This window comes from Calidris pugnax, unplaced genomic scaffold, assembly GCF_001431845.1.
Source record: "Calidris pugnax isolate Ruff unplaced genomic scaffold, ASM143184v1 scaffold163, whole genome shotgun sequence".
NCBI classification, from domain to species: Eukaryota; Metazoa; Chordata; class Aves; order Charadriiformes; family Scolopacidae; genus Calidris; species Calidris pugnax.
The window spans coordinates 633236-654265 of record NW_015090899.1 but is presented as its reverse complement, the minus strand read 5'-3'; the positions used below and the strand labels follow the sequence as shown (position 1 = coordinate 654265).

The window sequence follows — 21030 nt, the reverse complement described above, 5'->3', positions numbered from 1 at the left end:
CTTTTTTTTTTTTTTTTTTTTTTTTTTTGTCTGGAAAAAAGGAATTAATGAGAGAACTTGATCAAAAAGAAGAAGTTATTAAATCAGTACAAGAAATAGCTGAGCAATTGCTTCTTGAAAATCACCCAGCCAGGCTAACCATTGAGGTAAGTTAATAAAAACAGCACACAAACAAGAAAACAGTTTTGTGGTTTAATAGGGCTTAGGTTTTTGGGGAAGTTAATAAAAACAGCACACAAACAAGAAAATAGTTTTGTGATTTAATAGGGCTTAGGTTTTTTGGGAAAAAAGGGAAGTGCTAAGTCATAGGAATTTAACAACAAGATTCTCAATAATGGGGCCTTTTTTTTCCTCTTCAGCGTCTGTGTTCTATTTGTCTTCCAGTCTGCAAAAAGTAAAACCACTTCTGTAAAGTTAGTGTCACGTCTTGGATTGCTTAGATAAAATCTCCCTAAAGTTTAAAATGAATATTTCCAGAATTGGTCTGGACAGATGTTTCTGGTCATGAACGCAGCTTCTGGAGCAGTGACGCAAATATTCTTGGCAGACAGAGGGCACGGAGCTGTTTTTAGGTGTCTTCTCCCCTGTTGGATTGAAAGAAGTTTCAGTTGAGCTTTTCTAGTCACTTCTATACATATGGGTTCCTGTTATGGTTTTGGGTTGGTTTCCTAAGTTATTTGTCAGTGAATTGTGAATCCTGTTTGGATGTTAAAAATGGAAACAATAAAAGCTGATTTATTATATAAGAATGAAAAACCAGAGAGGATGGATTTTTATGGTTCAACTCAGTGAGTTTATATCTGCATAAATTGGAAATGTGAAGAAAACTCCCTTCCTTCCTTCTCATAACATTTACTTTGAGTAATAAATGATTTTTTATGTAACATGGGGAATTCCATTATAGTAGAAGTGTATGCTGTTCTAATGGGTTCTTATCAGTGTAATATAATTAATATATGAATATATTAAAGATACATGTTATGAAGCAGGCCATCACAGTGAAGATGACTGTGCAGTTTATGATGCCTGCAGTAATGCTGTATCGGGACGTTTAAAAAGAAAAAAAAACAAATGTATGCCTTTTCTACAGAAGAATCTATATATATTAATGCATCAGCTTGAAATTCCTTTACGCTAATGGAAAAATTCTTTTGAATTCCCTGATAATGGCACAGAATTGAAAAATTGGGACTTTTGGCTGATTTCACAAAGTCAAGAGTACCCTCTGCTGGTGAACACTCGTGAGGCACGTTTCTAGTGCAGCACCAGGCAGAGGGTACAGAAGGCATCACTGGAGTAGCCTTACCTTCTTTAAATTCCTGTGCAACTCTGAGACAAAATTATACATTGCAGTGAGTCCTGCTTAATTATTTTTATTGTGCATTCAGTGTTACTTTAATACCTGATTTGTATCCGAGGAAGGATCCAGCTTTTTTGAGTGAGTAAATAGGACCCCAGAATCATAGACTAGCTCAGACGAGGGGAACCTCAGGAGATGTAGTCCAGCTCCTGCTTAAAGCAGTGTCTGGGCTTTGTTTTGCCGAACTTGCCCCAGGATGTGGCCATTTCACAGCTGCTCTGGGTGAGTTTTCTGATGCTTGACTAGCGTCATTTAGGGATAGGACTTTTTTTCATGTCTAATTGGACTTTTCCTTGCTGCAGCTTGCTTTTCCTGGGTGAGGAGGTTAAGTTTAGGTGCTTGTGGTTGCTACGTTACTTTTATGATTCCTAAATTCTGGAAATGTATGCATGTTTTAATTTTCATTTCCTTTCGTAAAATCTCTTTGTCTCCTTTCAAGGCCTACAGAGCTGCAATGCAGACACAATGGAGCTGGATTCTTCAGCTCTGTCACTGTGTTGAACAGCATTTGAGAGAAAATGCTGCATATTTTGAGGTAAGAATGAGATGTGTTTTAAGTTAGTACCATAGTTTAAAGGTTCCACTGAACTGACAGTTGCTTTCTCTCAGTAATTGTAGAATAGACATTTGTCATGTGCAATCTTTAGATGATGAGCCATGCTCCCACAGCGGTACCACACCTGTGTCATCTTCACTATGGTCTTATCAGTTCACAACTGATGAAACAGTTCAACACCGGGTGTTTTCATCAACATCAGATGAAAATCTGGCTTAATAGTTTTTCATAGAGGAGAGATTCTGAGAACCAAGTCATGTTCTCTCCGCGTCACACACAACCGCCAGCAATGCAGCTTTTGTGGGTGGTGTAGAGTGGACGATGATTAATGATGGCCAAGATAGAACATATTCTAGGTGGTTTTTCCAGGAGTACCCAAATAGAAATGGAACGTAGAGCATGGATAATAAATGGAGCAGAAAAGGCCCTGACAGCAGGCGTGGCCCGTGAAACCCCTTTCTGGCTATTGCCCATTTACATACTCAGCAAATGGTGCTCGGTTACATGCATGAGGATCAAAGACTTAAGAGTTTTTGGTTTTTAAAAAACCCTACTCTATGTTTAAGTTGTAGAGATTAGTCCTTCGTGTCTTCTGGGTTGGTTGAGTGGTTGAAGAGGAAGAAGAGGGTGATGTTGGGATGAGATACATTTGGGCTAAGAAGGGTGAGAGCCCCAAGTTAGGAAATGGGCACTGGAAAAGACGAAGTTGGGCAATTTGGGCTTGTAGTGGTAGGGGGAAGAAATGGGCGTTCTGGATTTGAGAAACGAGGTTTCAGGGGCAGAATGGAGTGAGGATTATCACAGGACACTTCCCTTCCCAATTGTGCTTAACCAGGACCCTGGTTTGGAGGTGCAGATGCCCATGCACAACTGCCAAGTGCAGGAGCTCACTTCCCCTCCAGCACAGAATGTTTGCTCCAGGGCTCTTGCAGAAGTTTGCAGCAAATTTACTGCACTTTGTTGGCTTTGTCTGGTCATTCTGTATGAAAGTAATTGTAATTCCAAGGGAAACATTCAAAAACTGTTTCCATTGCAGGAACGGTAATTAACTAAAGTTCAGTAACTGCTGAATTAATGTTGCCTGTAAATCGCATTGGGAATAACTGATGCTACGATGTGTGCTTTCTTGAATAGTAGATTTAGACATGAGATCACAAATAGCGTTGTGTGGTGCAGTGATCGCTTCAAGCTACTAGAAAAGATTAGATTTAAAAAGAAAGCACTTAAAAGCTTCATAACGTAGCAGTTTGTGTACTTTTTAGGCTGTTTAAAAATAACCCAGATATTTATCTCATTCTAGTTTTTCAGTGATGCCAAAGAAGCCATGGAATATTTAAAGAATTTGAAAGATACCATATACCGAAAATACAGTTGTGATAGATCAACCAGCCTTCATAGGCTGGAGGAACTTGTCCAGGAGTCTATGGTAAGAACTCAAGGATCTATTAACATGAGTTACAATTGAACAAGAAATGTGTAGATTATAGTTGGATATAAAAATGGTGAGTTAAAATTATTCATTTGAAGTGAAGGAAGATTTGTGGTTTAGAACTTATAATTAAATAATTGCATTTATCTATGTATAATGACTGTTTTTCACACCCTTAAAATACAGTTTTATTTATTTCTTCATCTTTACAATTCACACCCTTAAAATACAGTTTTATTTATTCATCTTTACAGTATCAGATGTTGTGGGAAAACAGTGACTTCAGAAAGATACTTTGTTCTTGTAAATTGTGTTATTTTTAAGGAACACAGTAAAACGAGTCAGGAAAATAAAAACTTAACAGGATCAAAGAAGCAGCACTGTACTCTGGCCATCTCTTACAATGTGTTCTTTTCTTAACTGTTTTAGGAAGAAAAAGAACAACTCTTGCACTATAAGAGCACAGTAGCAGGCCTTGTGGGGAGAGCAAAGGCAATAATTCAGCTGAAGCCAAGGAACCCTGACTGTATACTCAAAACATCCATCCCAATTAAAGCCATCTGTGACTATAGACAAATTGAGGTTAGAAACTTGAATTTCCTCAAATCAATTACAGACGTGAGAATTCAACTAAAGTTTCATTAATTGCCATGTTCCTGCAGAACACTAGGCTCTAAATTTCTTCCACCCTAGTAAACAAGAGTGAATCCTTGAACATTGTTTTTGTTGTTCTGCTGCTTATTTGTTGACACCATTTGCAGAAGTGCTCTGTAAAAGGATTTTGTAACGCTTAGCTCATTAAATTACTCTGCTTTTCTGTTAATACTAGATAACTATTTACAAAGATGATGAGTGTGTATTAGCAAACAACTCCCATCGTGCTAAATGGAAAGTCATTAGCCCGAGCGGTAATGAGGCCATGGTTCCATCTGTATGCTTTACAGTTCCTCCACCAAACAAAGAAGCAATAGATACAGCCAACAGGTAGGGACAAAACAAACCCATCCATTTTCTTTTAAAATTCATTTATATGAAGCTGGGGTTAAAATAATGTCTTTTTTTTTTTTTTTTCCCTTTTCACGTGTTACTTTGTTCTAAAGCCGGAATCTTCTTACGTTTCAGGATTGAACAGCAATTTCAGAATGTTCTGGCCCTTTGGCACGAGTCGCATCTAAACATGAAGAGCGTGGTGTCCTGGCATTACCTGACAAATGAAATTGAAGCTGTTCGAGCTGGCAACGTTGCCTCGGTACGTGCTGAGTCGTAGGCTACACTTCCCAGAATTACTACATAATCAAGGATTTGCAGCAATCCTCATCTTCCTCATGGGAATAGCTGGCGGTGGCCACGCTGGGTACCACTGTACAACGTCCAGCCTTGATCTGAGTAGCCTTTACACGGGTGCCTTGGGGGAAGGAGCAGAGAGGTTGTCCCAGCAGCCACATTGAGCTCATCTCCCCACTCTCCTGCTGTAAGCACAGGGATGGCATCTCTTGAAAGCCATTGAACAATGACTACATCTGAATTTTGTTCTAGAAGGGTCTACCTTTCTGCACTTAACGTTAAAGATACCCGGGGAGATTTGCTTCATTAGGTTAATCTTCATGAAAACCCCCATATTTCCTTACTGCTGTAACTTGTTACTAACCATGGAACAACTGGGAAGCAACCCTCAGCCTTTCAAGCTGAAGGCAGCTCAACACTCATTCCTCCGTAATACATTCATTTTTATACATGTCTGTAACTTGAAATGTTAATAAGCTAATTAGAATCAATTTGTCAGAGATGAAATAGTGATACAGATCAAAATCCTGTTCTGTCTGGCTATAACAGTGTGTGAGGTCACTGAATTACACAATTAGATGTGTAGCAACATACTGAATATAATAGTTTATTATACAATATTGGTGCCTATCTACAGACTGGTGCAATAATATTTGTAATATCCAAAAGGATATTTTCACTCTGAATTCCCCACTGTTGCTGTTGAAAAGGAGAAATCTGAGATAATTCTTGAAGTATCCCTACTTGTGTGACTCTCTCTGCCTTCCTGTTTGTTGCTACCTGGTATTAGATGGAGAAGTGGTGTCTGATGTAGGATTGTCTTAACACAGCCCACTACTGGCATTAAAGGTGGAAAAGGATTTTATAGTGAGTGTAAAGTCAGCTGTTATGCTGATGCCTGTCAAGTGGACTTCAGCCAAGGAGCAGTAAGCTTCCAGAACCCTCCATTCTTTGACTTTACCATCTCAGTAGTTGATCAACATTGCTTTTTTGATAAAAATCATTACAGGGAACCGTGTGGGTGGTGCATCATTGCTGACCGTGCCTTGGGTTTGTAATCTGTTGCAGATAAAGACGATGTTGCCAGGTGAACATCAGCAGGTTCTAAGCAATTTGCAGTCCCGTTTTGATGATTTTGTGGAAGATAGCCAGAAGTCCAAAATTTTTACGAGCTCTGATACGGCGCAGCTGGAAAGAGAAGTTAATGTCTGCAAGCAATACTATCAAGAGCTTCTGAAATCTGCAGAAAGAGGTAAAACTTTGCTGAGAAGAGTAGAAAGGTGGCCTCACGAGAGAGATTGTAGTTCTTGATCAAACTTCTCTCTGAATGCAAGCTCTAGTGAATTACCTATTTTATCATTTTGATATTGTTAATGCCCAGTTCCTCTGAACAGATAGTGTCATCATTATAACAATGTGCACAGTTACACTGCACAGAGGCTCTAAGGTTTTTTAACTTTGTATATTAAGCTATGTAGAAATATTGATATGTTACTTAATACACAGAGTGCTACAAAAAATTTACATCCCAGGAATTTATTCTGTGCACTACAGCTCACTGTTTAGTTGGTTTGGAATATTGGAAATGCAACTGGATTACTTTGTTGAGTTTATAACAGATTTAGAACTTTTTTTACACTGTATGGCAAGAAAAGTGTCCTAGATACTTTCCTAGTTCCACAGAATGCTGTAGTTACTGCTCTCTTAGCTCTGTTTTTAAATACAATAAGAACAGAATGCTTAAAATACCTGCTCTGATGTACTGTCAAGTAGCTAATGACTTAAAGAAATGCAGTAGTTCGAAGCTGATTACTGCATTAGCATAGTTCCTTTCCTATAGGAAAGATGTGTTGCCCTGGGCATCTGAAAGAGAGGATTTAAAAAAAATTTTAAAACTCTGGAGATTTACTGTAGTATCATGCCTGATATCATCTGGCTGAAAAGTCAGTCACTGAGTTTAGCAGTGTCTGTGTAAGGGGTAATGCTTGTGCCTGGAATGGATGGTCAAAGATCTATGCTAATTTTTCACTTGTGAGGAGGTGATCTAATAATAGCTAAAATTTAAAGGTTGCTAAAATTTGCTTTATAGCCAAAATTCAAATGGAAACCGATGGCATTTTAGCCAGTCATGAAAAGACCTGTAGAATGGTGACTTTTATAAAGAGTTTCCATGGTGGAAATGGTGTGATGGCTTGGTTTGTGAATGTGTGCCTTGTTTCTTTCTACAGAGGAGCATGAAGAATCTCTTTACAATCTGTACATCTCCGAAGTTAGAAATATCAGGCTTCAGCTGGAGAGCTGCCAGGAGCGGTTAATACGGCAGATCCGAACCCCGATGGAAAGGGATGATCCTGAGGAAAGCTTGCCTAGGATTTCAGAGCAAGAGGTGGGCCTTTGAGAAAGACTGTTTTACCTTGGAAAAGAGTTTTATTTTAAAACAAGTATATCCAGGCGTTTTGAGCATAGCCAGGAAAATTTGCGATGCACCTTGAAAAGCCAAGAGTCAAAGATGAGAAAAAAGATGCCAATAAATGGTGACTCTGTTACTTTCCCTTTCATGCGTATGTTCCTTTTTGAATTTTTTTAATGGTGTAATCATGAAAGAAGCAAAGGAGAGCAGGCATGTACTGATAATGATATTTGGAGTATACGTGAGGTTGATGTAAGATAAACATGCTTTCCATCACCCTTCATTTTACAGAAACTGAAGGAAGAACTGGACCGACTGAAGGAGGACCTGGGAGTCATCACAGATAAATGTGAAGAGTTTTTCAGTCAAGCTGCTGGTTCCCCTTCGGTCCCTACTCTGCGCTCTGAACTCAATGTTGTTATTCAGAACATGAACCAAGTTTACTCCATGTCTTCCATATACATAGATAAGTATGTAACAGGCCATCTCCCATCACACTTCTTAGTTTACAGTTTTCTCATAAAAATAAAGATATTAGTATGAATAATACTGATACAAGAAAAGGGAGTTAATGTATTTTTAACATTGTATGCATAGATAGCCCGTGACATGAAAAGGCTGAAAAACACAAGTGTGTTGAATGCTGTTGTTATTAATGTTATTGTTGTTATTAATGGTTCTGTTAACAGGAGATTACTGTTTTTCAGATTAAAAACTGTAAATTTGGTGCTGAAGAACACCCAAGATGCAGAAGCCTTAGTAAAACGCTATGAAACGAAGTTGTGTGAAGAAGAGCCAGTAACAGCTGACAAAAACAATATTGAAAATCTGATGGGTACATTAAAGGTGAGAGTTGTCTGGTACCTTTTCATGGGCAAATCAAAAAATCGTAGGAAAATGATCTGTGTTACAACCCCTGTTTTGGTTATGCTGTACTGTAGAGTGTATCAAAAGTTAGATTGTGTGTTTGGAGGAAAGTCTGTATTAGGATTGACATCTCAGAAAAAAGTGACAGCTTTGGATCCTTAGGAATTGGATAGTTTGCATCTTCATTTCTGCTGCTGGAAATGCGTTGCGGTGTATGAACTTCCAAGAGTGGCACTTGTTAATGCTGCAGTAAGACTTAATTTTTTTGTCTCTCCAAAAAGTAACACATACTTAAGGCAACAGAAATATATTGTTGTATAAATGTGGCCACAATAAACATTCCTGCTACAGCTATGGAACACAGCTCAGGGTTTCCTAGGAGGTTTGGCAGATGTCTTTGAGAAAGGATAAGATTGAGGTTCAGCATTTCTTGTGTGCTGTATATACCTCATTTTAATATTGCAAATTATTAGTAATGCTTTTTTGTTAGAACGATTGGCATCTACCCATTCTCCTGCCATTCCAGTGTTTGAGCAACCAGAAGTTAAATACTCATTTAAATATTTTTCATTTGTTCATTTATACATTTTACTCATAGAAAATACTCATTTATAAAATGGTGTCATAGTTTAGGAATAATTTACAATTTGTCATTTATCCCATACTAGCAATGGAGATCTGAAGTAGATGAGAAAAGACAAGTGTTCCATGCCTTAGAGGATGAACTGCAGAAGGCAAAGATGATCAGTGATCAGATGTTTAAAATGCACAAGGAACGTGATCTGGACTTTGACTGGCATAAAGAGAAAGTTGATCAGTTAGCTGAGAGGTGGCAAAACATTCATTCTCAAATTGAAAACAGGTTTGTATAACTTTTTTTTATAATCTGTTCCTATTTTATGCTGCTTTTTTTGTTTCTGAGGAAAAAAAATCAGAAATTAATTTTAAAATGGGTCAGAATATTTTTCAAAGCTATTTGTGAAAAGTGCCAAGATCAAGGGTTCTTACCTTTTCTGTGATTAATTTTAAAATGGGTCAGAATATTTTTCTAAACTATTTGTGGAAAGTGCCAAGATCAAGGGTTCTGTCTGTTGACATCGTTGTCTTACTTTTCCATGGAAATGTCTGTCACTGTTGAGCACCAAAAGATTAACAAGATATGGATGTTGTGGCTGCCCCATCCCTGGAGGGGTTCAAGGCCAGGCTGGATGGCGCTTGGAGCAACCTGGTCTGGTGGGAGGTGTCCCTGCCCAGGGCAGGGGGGTTGGAACTCCATGATCTTTAAGGTCCCTTCCAACTCTAACCGGTCTATGATTCTGTGATATAGAAACTTTAATTACAACTTACTGAGACACACTAGAGGGAAATTGTCTTTTTTCTTTCCAAAAAAGCCTGCAGAAATGCCTTGCTGTCCTATGGAAACACCATCTGTTTCTCCACATAATTAGTTCTGACAGGCTGAACTGGTGAGCTGATCCATCACTTAATGATTGGATTCACGTTAACTTGCATTTAATGACTCAAGTGCTAAGTCTGGAAGCCCTTAGCTTCCATTGACTCTGGGATAATTTTGTTGCAGCAACTTTTGGTGAAGTGCCAGTATTTTCTTTTTTGGGGTGCAACTGTTTCCATGCAGCCTCAAGAGCCAGTTAAGATGTTGCTCTAAATTCAGCCCTTCAGTGTTGGTGTCACGACGATACGTGAGAATGTCCCCCATGTACAGATACAGCAGAACACACCTACCTGTAGTTCTGAAGGACATGTCCATCCATGACATTCCTGGAAATATTTTTTCCTTCAGTCTATAATTCTGTTTCCTATATGGAAAGGAGGCAGAACTATAGGCTGTAGGAAAAAAAAAATCGGGTCTATAATTCTGTTTCCTATATGGAAAGGATGGACAAGTTAAGGAAGCCTGAATTTATTTCATTTAAAATAGACTTTATTTTGTCATTATAGCTACTCTGAAGAGGAGCATCAAAGATAGTCCTTTTTGATTAAAGCTTCATGCAACAACGTTTTGCATTTTTGCCCTCTTGGTTTTTTTTTTTTAAGTGGTAAATATCCATACAGGTGCAATAGTGAAGGTACTAATCTGTGATTAACTAATTTAGTTGTCTCTATTTAACATTGCTGGAAATTAAAAGGGAGGTGGGCAAAAGCTGGCTCATTTGTGATTAACTAATTTAGTTGTCTCTATTTAAGATTGCTAGAAACTAAAAGGGACGTTGGCAAAAGCTGACTGCACAATGGCTACCTTTAACTCCACCTCACATTTTTCCATCACCTGCTAGCGTGATCGAATTTAAATGATAAACCAGTCATTTCATGAGGTACTAAAGTGCCCTTATTTCTTCAGAGGGCAAATATGAACCATATGCTCTCCTCAGAGGGCCTTGTCCTGAATAGAAGATGCTGAAAAATGCCTGTTAATACGTAGTGACTCTGAGTGTAGCTGGGACAGATTGTGGCCGTTGCAGCACGTAGCTGTAAACAAGCTGCTTTCTGCAAATGTTCTCTCTGCTGCTTCCAAACAGCTTGACTGATGATCATTATGCAACAAGTACGTACAAATATTGGCTGCAGTTATCATGATCCTTTCTCTTTTTCATGGTTATTAGCTTTAAAACATGCTAAAGTATGAAATTTTTCATGGTTATTAGCTTTAAAACATGCTTAAGTATGAAACCTGAGCAATATTGTTTCCATTGCTTGCTCTTTTTCGGTCTCTTTTTGCCATTTTGAGAACACCACTAGTGCTATTCAAACTATTCATTCCAAACCAGACTATAACAAGTTGTTAAATAAATACATTTATCCATAGTCATGCAGCGTTTTGGATTAGTTGCATTTGTGTGAGCTTTGAAGTATAAGGATCATGGAAAGAAAAATTGTCAGTATGCTCATCGGTATGGAAACCACTTTCAAGAAATAAATGGCACTTTTTTCTTTCAGGTCAAAACCCTGATTTTAAAAATGGAGTTTCCCAGCAGGATCGATTGCTTTCACGCGTTAGAATATTTAAAAGCTTTGGGTTTTGGTGTAACTCCTTTAGTTGTGTGGGAGGCACAGACTATGGTAAAGTGCTACTTAACCTCCGGTACAGCTCTTTCCCTTCTTGATTCATAGGTCAGATGTGAAATACTCTCCTTTCTTATAACAGAGTTAATTGCTGTTGCAGAGCCCTCCCTTTTGCACGGGGATTCCTGTGCTCGAGGAGTTTCAAGCAATTTAGGTCACTAATGAGGGTTATACGCAGAATTTCTTCTGTAGTTGGGTCTCTCCTGGATTGTCATTTATGACAAGTGAAAAGGTTTGTTCAAGCTGGGAATCTTGATGTTTGAGAAGTTAATTTACTCTTTAGTTAGTGCTATTTTAGTATGTTTATAGTGTGAGCTACAGCAGAGCTAAGACACCTGAAGCTGTATTTGACTTGGTGTTGTAGTTTTATATTCATCTTCTCTCCTTTGGCATATCTTTTGAACTAAAATCAGGTTGCGTGACTTAGAAGGTATTAATAAATCTCTGAAGTATTACAAGGATACTTACAATTCTTTGGACACGTGGATTCAACAAGTGGAAGATACTCAGCAAAAGATTCAAGAATTCCATCCTGAAAATAGCAAAGCATTGGCTAAACAGCTGAACCAACACAAGGTATGGAAGGGATCTCATTGGAGGAAAGCACTGCTTTAATGACTGTAAGAGAGTTCAAATATCTTTTGATCCCAGTCATGTAAGTCTTATTTCCTGATGGGAAGTGCTTATGTCCCTCGGCCCTTACTGTAAAATTCCAACTATTCAGCGGTTTTTATGTTTTATGTTTACAGTGCAGCTAACATTGTTAAGATATCACTCACAGATTATAGTCATTTTATAATCAGGTTATTTTGGTCTTCAAATCTGCAGGAAGAACAAAGCCTTAGAGAGTGCCTACAATCCCTTATCACATCATTTTTTTATTTGGTCCTGCTCTTGGTAGTTATGGACGTAGTAATGTCTTCATAGAGGCTAAATTTAGAAATTCTCTCCTGCAAGAAGTAACTGCAGCTTAAATAAGAGACAGAATAACGAATTATATGCATGAAGTGGTATATTCCTAATTTCTTTTTAAGTTCACTCAGCAACTATTTAACCTGGCAGGGTTTTTCCGCTGCTGCTGTAAGCCTGACAAAGCCAGGACATGGGCTGGAGCATGTAATTAGTTGTACACACATGGAAATGAGCGTATTATGTAAATGTCATGATGTGAGATGAAGTAGAAATGCTAATAATAATAGTAATAAAAATCCCTTTTAAGATGAAGATGTAGATTTGTGTTTTACAGATGCTGGTTTCTGAGATTGAAATGAAACAAAGCAAAATAGATGAATGCCAGAAGTATGCAGAGCAATACTCAGCTGCTGTGAAGGTAAAAAATAATATTATACTTTGAATCCTTGTTTTTAGTTATCAGTATTGTATGGAATGCCAATCATTTTGTGTATTTTCTCTTTTTGCAGGACTATGAGTTGCAGACTATGACCTACAGAGCTATGGTTGACTCCCAACAAAAATCTCCAGTGAAACGCCGAAGAATGCAAAGCTCATCAGACTTCATTATTCAAGAGGTAAATGGATTTCTTACCTCAGGACAGTGTGGGGTTTTTTGAGTCTTTGCTTAAAACAGATCAAACACAAGAATGGGACTTAGGATTTAGTAACGATGACACAGGGTAACCCAAGCAAGATTATTTTTTCTCTGTATAGATCTATAGTGTGATAAATACCCTATTGGTCATGATGCAGCATTTAGATAATGAGATATATCGTGTGATAAATACCCTATTGGTCATGATGCAGTATTTCGATAATGAGATGGTATATCATTGTTGATGAACAAAAGTCCCCCAGATCATAAAAAACTATATGAAAAATGTGCCTTGGTAAAACTGTTTAGAGCTGCCTCTGGGCTGGGTCTCGATCAGAGTAAACAAGATCTGCTATGGTAGAACTTGCCAGATCTGGATACTTGGACAGATTCCAAGGCAAATCGGTCTCATTTGGGTGGGAAGGAGAAGTGTGTCTCCCTGCTGATGTTAGAGAGAGGAATAGTGACCAGCACTGCTTGTCCCTCTTAGAACCAGTTCTTCCACGGGGGAAGAATCGAGTGATTGTCAAGTCAAAACGGTGTCTTCTGGTTCTTCTCCTTATGGATCCTTCTCATAGATCCTTGAGATTTATTTGTGTGAGTGCACCCTGCTGATGGCATTCAACTTTGGAGTCAAAATTAGGACAGTGGATTCCACAATCAGGATTTTGGAATCAAAATAGGGATAGGTTCTAGAGTACTGTTTTTCACTTACTTGAAGGTTAATGGGACTGTTTTCCATTCTCTTCTCTCTCCTTGTTTCTCTGCAGTTCATGGATTTACGGACTCGTTACACTGCCTTAGTGACCCTGATGAGCCAATACATTAAATTTGCAGGTGACTCTCTGAAAAGACTGGAAGAGGAAGAGGTAGGTCTTCCCTTGGCAACCAACCAAGGAAAAAGAACAGCTAGGCAAACAGAGAGCAATATACCTGTTAGAATTATTCACAAACTTTGCAGCAGATACAAAAGACTAACATTCCTTATATACTGCACTTTATACAGGAATGTAGGAGCGTTTAATTACACCATTATCATTCAGATAAGCAAAATCCTATACTGTCCATACATTTTACCAGTTCTTCCAGCTAGAGGGATCATCTGAATCACTAAATTCTGATGGAGATGTAGTTACCTACAGTACATTGTAATACTTCAATATTTTAGGGCTTGAGCTTTTGGATAAATGCAGACATTAAAATGAGGGCAAACTTGGCATGCATGCACCTTTGATATCCTATGTAGGCCTTAATATTCCATAGTGTGCATTCTGGTCCATTTAACAATGCATAGGGGAGTTCTTTAAACAGAGAGATGTGATGCCTGATAAATTAATTTCTTATGTTTCTTTGACATATATAGATTATTTTTTTTTCCGTTCTTTAAACAGAGAGATGTGATGCCTGATTAATTAATTTCTTATGTTTCTTTCACATGTATAGATTTATTTTTTTTTCCTTCTAACTTTCTACTGCCTTGATTCCTTGGGGTCAAACAGCATTTTATTTGTGCTTAGCATCGAATCTTAGTAACAAAAGTAGGTTGCTGAAATTGAGCAGACAAATGACTCAAAACACGTGTTTGCTGCAGAATCAACCTTCCAAATAATTGAGAAAAAAATACTTTTAAATTCTTGGCTTTCTTTGGAAGTGTTTCTCACTGAAAGAGATTGTGTAGCTATTTTTTAAGCACTGCAGTGTTTTAGTAATATACACAGTGCACATCTCTAAAATGATGTCCATATTAAATACAATAAGACGTGTAATTACTTGTGGCCATATTAAAAGTAGTCCTATTTAAATTACATAAAATTGGAGAACACTATCATAAGGGTATACATTTTAATGTTGTTGTTACAGAAAAAAAAAATCAGAGTTCTTAAACTAATGTTCTGAAGTTCTGGTGCTGGTTTGGTCTTTATTGGCTTTTCTTGCTATTGACTACCTCTGGGCAAACCATAACACTAACAGCATGTGTCTTTGTGTGTCATGAAGTGGTGGAGCACACGGATGGAAATAGATAATGTTTATTGATAAGTAGCTATTATAACTGAGGATTTAGTATGACTGGTAATGCTAATGGTATCAAGGTTAAAAAGTGAAACAAAGAACAAGAATTCAAATAAGGATCGAGAAACCCGTAAATGCCAATAGGCTCCTCATTCTTCAAGAGCAAATGGGATCTTTTAAACTCTTCTGGGTTTCAGTCTGCTCTGAATCTCCAGGACTGTTTTTTTAGATACCAAACACCCCTCATCTTCCATCCTTCTCCACCTTCTAAATTTTTGATAGCTTCTTTGAAGATAAGCTAAGTAGGTTTCCAGTCTCAAAGTGATTTGATGACATTTATCTTTGTAATCAGGGTAGTAAATCAGACAATAAATAATCCTTTTCAAAGGAGGAATGATAATTTTTTTTTCTTCTGGGATCAGACCTCCGAAGTCTGTGATTGTTCCAAGATTTTCTTTCATGCCAATCTTTCTTCCTGACTCTCAGTAATGACATTACGAATGCCAGAATAAGGGAGAAATAAGGTCCTTTCTGTGATATCTCAGTTTAATCCATGTGCTGTCATGCTCAGAGTTTACCAGAGGAGAGTGGACTCCAGCAACCTGGGAAGTCAGCTGAAGTCTTTCAACGTTTGGGGTGTAAAGAAGCTGTTGAATTCAGAGAGGAGAACACGCCTACTGAAAGCGTGATGGATGTGGAATGTTTGCAAAAAGATGATCCTTCCAGTAAACCTAAACCCACAGGGAATAAATCTGAAATTGACAGAAGAAAATTAGATGTAGGCAGACATGATAAAATCAAAGCTGGTAGAACATTAAAGCAATTTTTAAATTTTAGTGGTCAAGAAATTAGCATTAGTGGCAACAGAGAATGTAAACTACATACAGAGCAAGATAATTTAATGGGTTTTGGTAATCAAAGTAAAGAAGAAGAAAATGGTAGAAAAGGTTGTTTTCTTTCAGCTGAGATCTGTGTGAGTATGAGTAATGAGCCTGGTGAGATGTTAAATGAGCAAATTGTTAATGGGGAGAGACAGAAACCAGAGGGAGGATCAAAGAAGTTGCCTGAAGTGGAAATGATGCACAAAACCATGGGAAAAAATTGTTTAAGAAAGGCAGGGAATGGTGTTTCAACAAAGGGAGAACGTGAGATGCAATCAGAAACTAATTTCGAGCTAACGGCGAAGGAAGACGAAGTTACTCCAGAAACTGGAGAGCGTGCCCTGGATATCAGCCATCACAAGCAGCAACATTTTTCGGCAGGACCTCACGTGGAATGTCAGCATAAGGAACGTTGCTTTGGGGACAGGAATAGCCAGAAGACTTCAAACCATGAAGATGGAGAGTTTCAAGCGTGTGTTGAAAAAGGTGACTCAGGTGGAAGGGATGTAACACCTTTAGAGAAAACTGCATCCTCTTTCAGAGAGCTGGCAGTGCACGGCGGAGGTGAAAAAACCAAGTTAAATTTGCAATCTGTGAGCAATCCAGGTGTTTCTGGTTGTGCTGAAAGGGATACAGACAAACCACACGGAGCATCTCTGGATAAAAGTTCCTTCGTAGCAGGAAACAAAATCGTAGGAAAAACAAGTTTCAATCCTAATGAAGGCAAGAGTAGAAGGCGAGAAATTGTGACTGTTTCTTCAGGAAGTATTTTAGAGAATCATTATGCAGCAAAAGAAGTGTCACCAGTGCAGAGTGATCCAAGTTTAGGTGCAAAATTAGGAAATACAGGTGATTTAAACGCAAATATAACCCTCTCAGAAATTATTTCTGGAGGAGAGGATTACTTTCCGTTGTCAGAACGCGGATCAGAAAAAAAGCTGTTGAGTCACGATGAGAAAGGAAGTGAGAAGAAAATACCAGAGGGTAAAATTTGTGGTTTGGGCACCATAAATATAAGCGGGAAGAAGCAGAGCCAAGAAGACAGGTTAGAACAGGGTCAGAAATGTAAAGATTTATTGGTAGTTGCAGAAATGGAGAGTAGAGGTGAGGGTCATAGCGCAAGGGTACCTGGGAAAAACACTGAACCCCAGCAAATATTCTGTAAAAAAACAGGGAAAAAAGCCTCACTTGAAAAAAAAGAAAAGCAAAAAAACCGAGATGATAAGAATGAAGAGAAATGGAGCACAACTGTTATTAAGGTACCAGAGCTTTTATGCAATGCAAATGAAACGGTTAATTTAAGAATGATTCTAAACCAATCTAAATCAACATTTGAATCTCAAAATATACCAAGGTCAGGTGATTTGAAGCTGATTGAACATAATTGAAGCAATGAATATTCTAATGATATTACTCACTTTGCATTTTGAGATGCTTACATTTTTTAGATTCTTATTAATCTACTTTTGTTTATTTTGTATTACTATCTAATTGCCATCCTTTTCTCCACCCAGCTGATGCTCAGCCATGTCTATTAGAAATAATGACAGTTAACAAGATACACTTCGTTACTGTGTCTGTATTTTTAGTTTTTCAAGCATAATACATTAGATTTTGTGTTTATAGGAGCATAAAAAGAGATTTGATAAGAAACCAATTTATATGTTTTGTATCCACTGGGGTCTGTTCCAAATTGTGACACAGGGGAAACATGGAAAGGAACTGAAGAAGCTGCCTTTGCATTAGCCTTTTAGGAAATAAGTTTCATAAATCATGCAAAAAATGAAGTAAATCTGCTGATTTTGAGCTAAACCAACATTCTGTTTATTTGAAAATATTGCTGTGATTGCCCTTTGTGCCATGTTTGTATGATCATAGGAATGTAGGTGTGTTCTTACCTCATGTTAGCTCACATTGGGTAACTAAAGCCACAGTAGTGCTAACGAAGACAAGGTATGTATGGTTTCAGCCATGGTCTTACTGGTGAATCTTGATCTGCCAAGATACAGAGACTATGTTTTCACTAGGATTTTCCTAATTACCATGTTTATACTTCGCTGCAGTGTAGACACACTTAGTAGCTGTGCTCTTACCAGTCCCCCAGCTGAGGCAGTGCTGGCGTTGGGACTGTGGAGCACGGATGTACTGGGGTTTAGATACTTCTCTTTGTGGAATTGATGCATCTTGGCTCTAGCTCTGAATATTCTCTTTTCTTGGAGGGGATTTCCAAACTTCTCTTGTGTTATATGTGCTTGCAAGCATAAAATCCTTCTTGCTGTTCCTACTGAACCGACCCAGAAACAGTAGGCCACTTTCTCCTTGGGAACTCTTGCACATAGCGTTTGGCTCACGGTCTGCTCTACCCATTTATTTGGAGAAAAAGCCTGTGCAAGCTGGTGTTTGACGCTGCTTACTGCTAAGAGACATCTGACTGAAGTGAGAGGCTTCTTCGGGACTTCTTCGCTTTGTGGATGTCTTTATGAAGGGTTTCCTATTTGGCTAACCATAGCTTCCTGAAGCTTACTGACTCAAGAGGAGGTGATGGTGGTGGGAACTGCTCCTCCTGCTTTCTGGACATACCATATGTATATCTGAGTAAGTATTTTCCACTCTGCTTTTCAAAGATCCTAACGTGTTTCGTATGTTGTATTACAAAAAGTACATTCCAACGTATCTCGTTCTTTTACAGGTTTTAAAGAATAAGGAAGCTTCAGTGCGTGAGGCATATTCAGATCTAATGGCACGGCAAAATAACACAATTGATGAGAACAAAAAACTCATGGGAAAGGTAAAAACACTTGAGGAGATGTTGGAGGATATGAAGAAACAAAAATCCCAAGTGGAACAGGAGCTCCCTAAAGTGAGGGAAGCTGCAGAAAAAGAGCAGAAGAAGCAGCAAAAGGACATGGAAGAGATCCGTCTTCAGAAGACCAAGGCTGAGCAAGAGGCAAAGCAGTGTCGTGTAGATCTAGAGAACGTTAAGAAAGAGAAAGCAGATGCACAGCAGGAGTTGGAGTGTGTAAGGCAGCTCGTTCTTCAGGCAGAGACTCAAAGAAGTATACTGGAAGAAAACCTCCGTGCTTTTCGAAATCAAGTAGAAGAAAGCACCTTTACCAGAAGAAGCCTTGAAGAGCATCTAAGACGAAAAGACACTAATCTTCATGATTTAGAGCAACAAAAAAAAACCTTAATGCAGGAGCTGAAGAAAAAAACAGAAGGAGAGGAAAAACTTATGAAATTGATAAAGCAAATGGAACAAGATCTTGAATTTAAAGGGAATCTATCAGAAATAAGGCTGCAAGAGAAGGAGAAAGCTGAAGCCAGAGGGAAGGTTGAAGAGAGGTACTCTGTAACTAGAGAAACTTCCCTGCCAACTTTCACAGCTGGGCAAGGCAGCCACTGTAGGACTGACTCTGAAATTACAAGTTTCCAGAAGAAGCTAGAAGCCAAAAAAGTAGATGAGCTTAAACAGAAGATAGATGAGCTAACCCTTGCTAACAAAAAAGCTGATAAAACTATTAAAGATCTGAAATATGAACTGAATGAAATTGAGCTTCAGAAATCATCAACCGAAGAAAAGTCTCGTTTAATAAAAGAAAAACTAGATAAAGTCAATAGTGAACTTAAATGCCTCAAAATTAAGTTGGAGGAAAAAGACCAAGCAGAGCAGAGATATTTGCAACAATTGAAAGAACTGGACAAGCAGCTGCACAGAACCACAGATAAAGCTGAGGAGGTGATGCAAGAAGCTATAGATCTTAAGAAAATTAAGATGAACTATCAGGAGGAGCTGAAATCTGTTCAACAAGAAAAGACACAGCTAAGAAGAGAAGTAGAGGAATTAACTAGATCACAGGCAAAAGCTGAAATCACTATCAGACATTTAAATTCACAAATCAGTTCTCTTCAAAAAGAGAAGCTGGCAGCTGAACAGAGAACACAGTCCTGCAAAGGAGAAGCAAATAATCTTCAAGACCAGTATAAGAAAATTCAGGAGCAGTTGCTTCAAAAAACAAAAGTGGAGAAAGAAAACCACCGGGAAATTCAGATGCTGAAGAATGAATTAGCCAAAAGTAATCAGATGTCAGGAACACTGAAAAGAGAGATAGAGGACCTTAATAAATGGAATACTGAAACAAAACTACTGATGAAACAAATTCAGTCTGAATCAGAAAAAATTACTTTGGAAAAGCAAAGCATTCAGAAGAAAAATGATGCGTTAAAAGCCCTGGCAGATGGTTTCAAAGAGCAACTGCACACAACAAACGAACAATTGCACAAGCAAACAATAATTGAGCAAGAATTCATATGTAAAATCAAAAGCCTAGAAGTTGATCTAGCAAAAGCAAAAGACTTAGCTAGTGAATATAAACAAAAATGTGATAAACAAAGTGCTTCTACCCTAAGCATTGACCGGGAGGTTCAAAATCTAAATGCCCAAATGAATGCCCTAGCTATGGAAAAGAGAATGAATGAGCAGAAGATACAATTACACCAAGCTCATATACAAGAGCTAAGTAGTAAATTAAAAAAATTACAGGATGAACTCCATCAGAAGACTCTGGATGAACAAATGGCACGCAAGAAGATGATTCTGTTTCAGGAAGAATCCATTAAATTTAAACACTCTGCAGAGGAGTTTAGGAAAAAAGTTGAAAAATTACTGGAATCCCATAGCATCAAAGAAAAGGATGTTTCTGGCATAAAACTAGAATGTATTGCTCTTCAGCAGGAAAAGCATATGGCTGAGGAAAACGTCATGTTGTACAAGATCCAAATGGAGGATCTGCAAGAAAGGCTTAAAAAATGTCAGGAACAACTGCAGCAAGGGAAGCAGGCTGAGATGGACTATCACCAGAAGTGCAGGAGACTCGAGGAAGAACTGGAAGCGCAGAAGCGCACGGTTGAGAGCTTGAAACAGAAAATGGACCTGCAGGTCAAGGAGAGTGAACACAGGTTTCTTTTGGTTCAGAATGAAGTTCAGCAAAATAATAGACTCCAAGATGCTGGATTTAAACTGAACTGTGAGAGAAGAGGCAATGATTTCAATTACCTGAGTGACACTGCAGCTAGAGAATTTGATCAGCTTCCTCCACGTGCAAAACCTGGCTCGCCTTTGCTAAGGCAGAAACAGGAGAGATCGGGTTTTAAATCTGATCAAATAGAGGAAAATACCTTGTATGTGAGCACCGATGATACGATACCAAGAGAGGTGCAGCTCCAGGTGTCAAGAATAAACCAAGCTCTAGAAGAAGATGCAGGCCCACCATCTTTTACAGAGTTTGTTTCTCAAACGAGCACGGAGTTCCAGATAACTTTTGATAAAGCCAGCCAAATCTCTGGGACGTCTGAAAGGGACAGATTGAGAAACAGGAACCTACACAGTTCCAGACAAACTATTAGACATGGAGAAGACATGAAACACGAATTAGGAATGGTAAAACTGCATCCCCTGGAGGTACACACTACGTTTTGTGAGGGTTTGTCTTCCTAGTGCTGGTTTTTACTATCCTGTCTGGTTGGTTGGTTTTAGTTACGCTTTATCGCTATTCTGTATTCTCTCTGATGTTTCTTACGTTCTTACCTTGGTGAAGGGAACCCCT

The 21030-nt window shown here is 38.4% G+C and overlaps 1 protein-coding gene across 1 annotated transcript in view; it reads left to right on the top strand.

Moving 5' to 3' along the window:
* LOC106891816 (plectin-like) overlaps positions 1–21030 on the top strand; it is a 28818-nt gene that overhangs the window by 4270 nt on the left and 3518 nt on the right. Inside the window, exons 8-23 of the mRNA XM_014948591.1 lie at positions 42–146; positions 1800–1895; positions 3217–3342; positions 3775–3927; positions 4175–4329; positions 4468–4594; positions 5698–5881; positions 6858–7015; positions 7331–7509; positions 7747–7885; positions 8575–8768; positions 11401–11563; positions 12234–12317; positions 12409–12516; positions 13307–13405; positions 18117–20885. Of these exons, the coding sequence (XP_014804077.1) occupies positions 42–146; positions 1800–1895; positions 3217–3342; positions 3775–3927; positions 4175–4329; positions 4468–4594; positions 5698–5881; positions 6858–7015; positions 7331–7509; positions 7747–7885; positions 8575–8768; positions 11401–11563; positions 12234–12317; positions 12409–12516; positions 13307–13405; positions 18117–20885 (4839 nt within the window). The remainder of the gene's footprint in view (positions 1–41; positions 147–1799; positions 1896–3216; positions 3343–3774; positions 3928–4174; positions 4330–4467; positions 4595–5697; positions 5882–6857; positions 7016–7330; positions 7510–7746; positions 7886–8574; positions 8769–11400; positions 11564–12233; positions 12318–12408; positions 12517–13306; positions 13406–18116; positions 20886–21030) is intronic.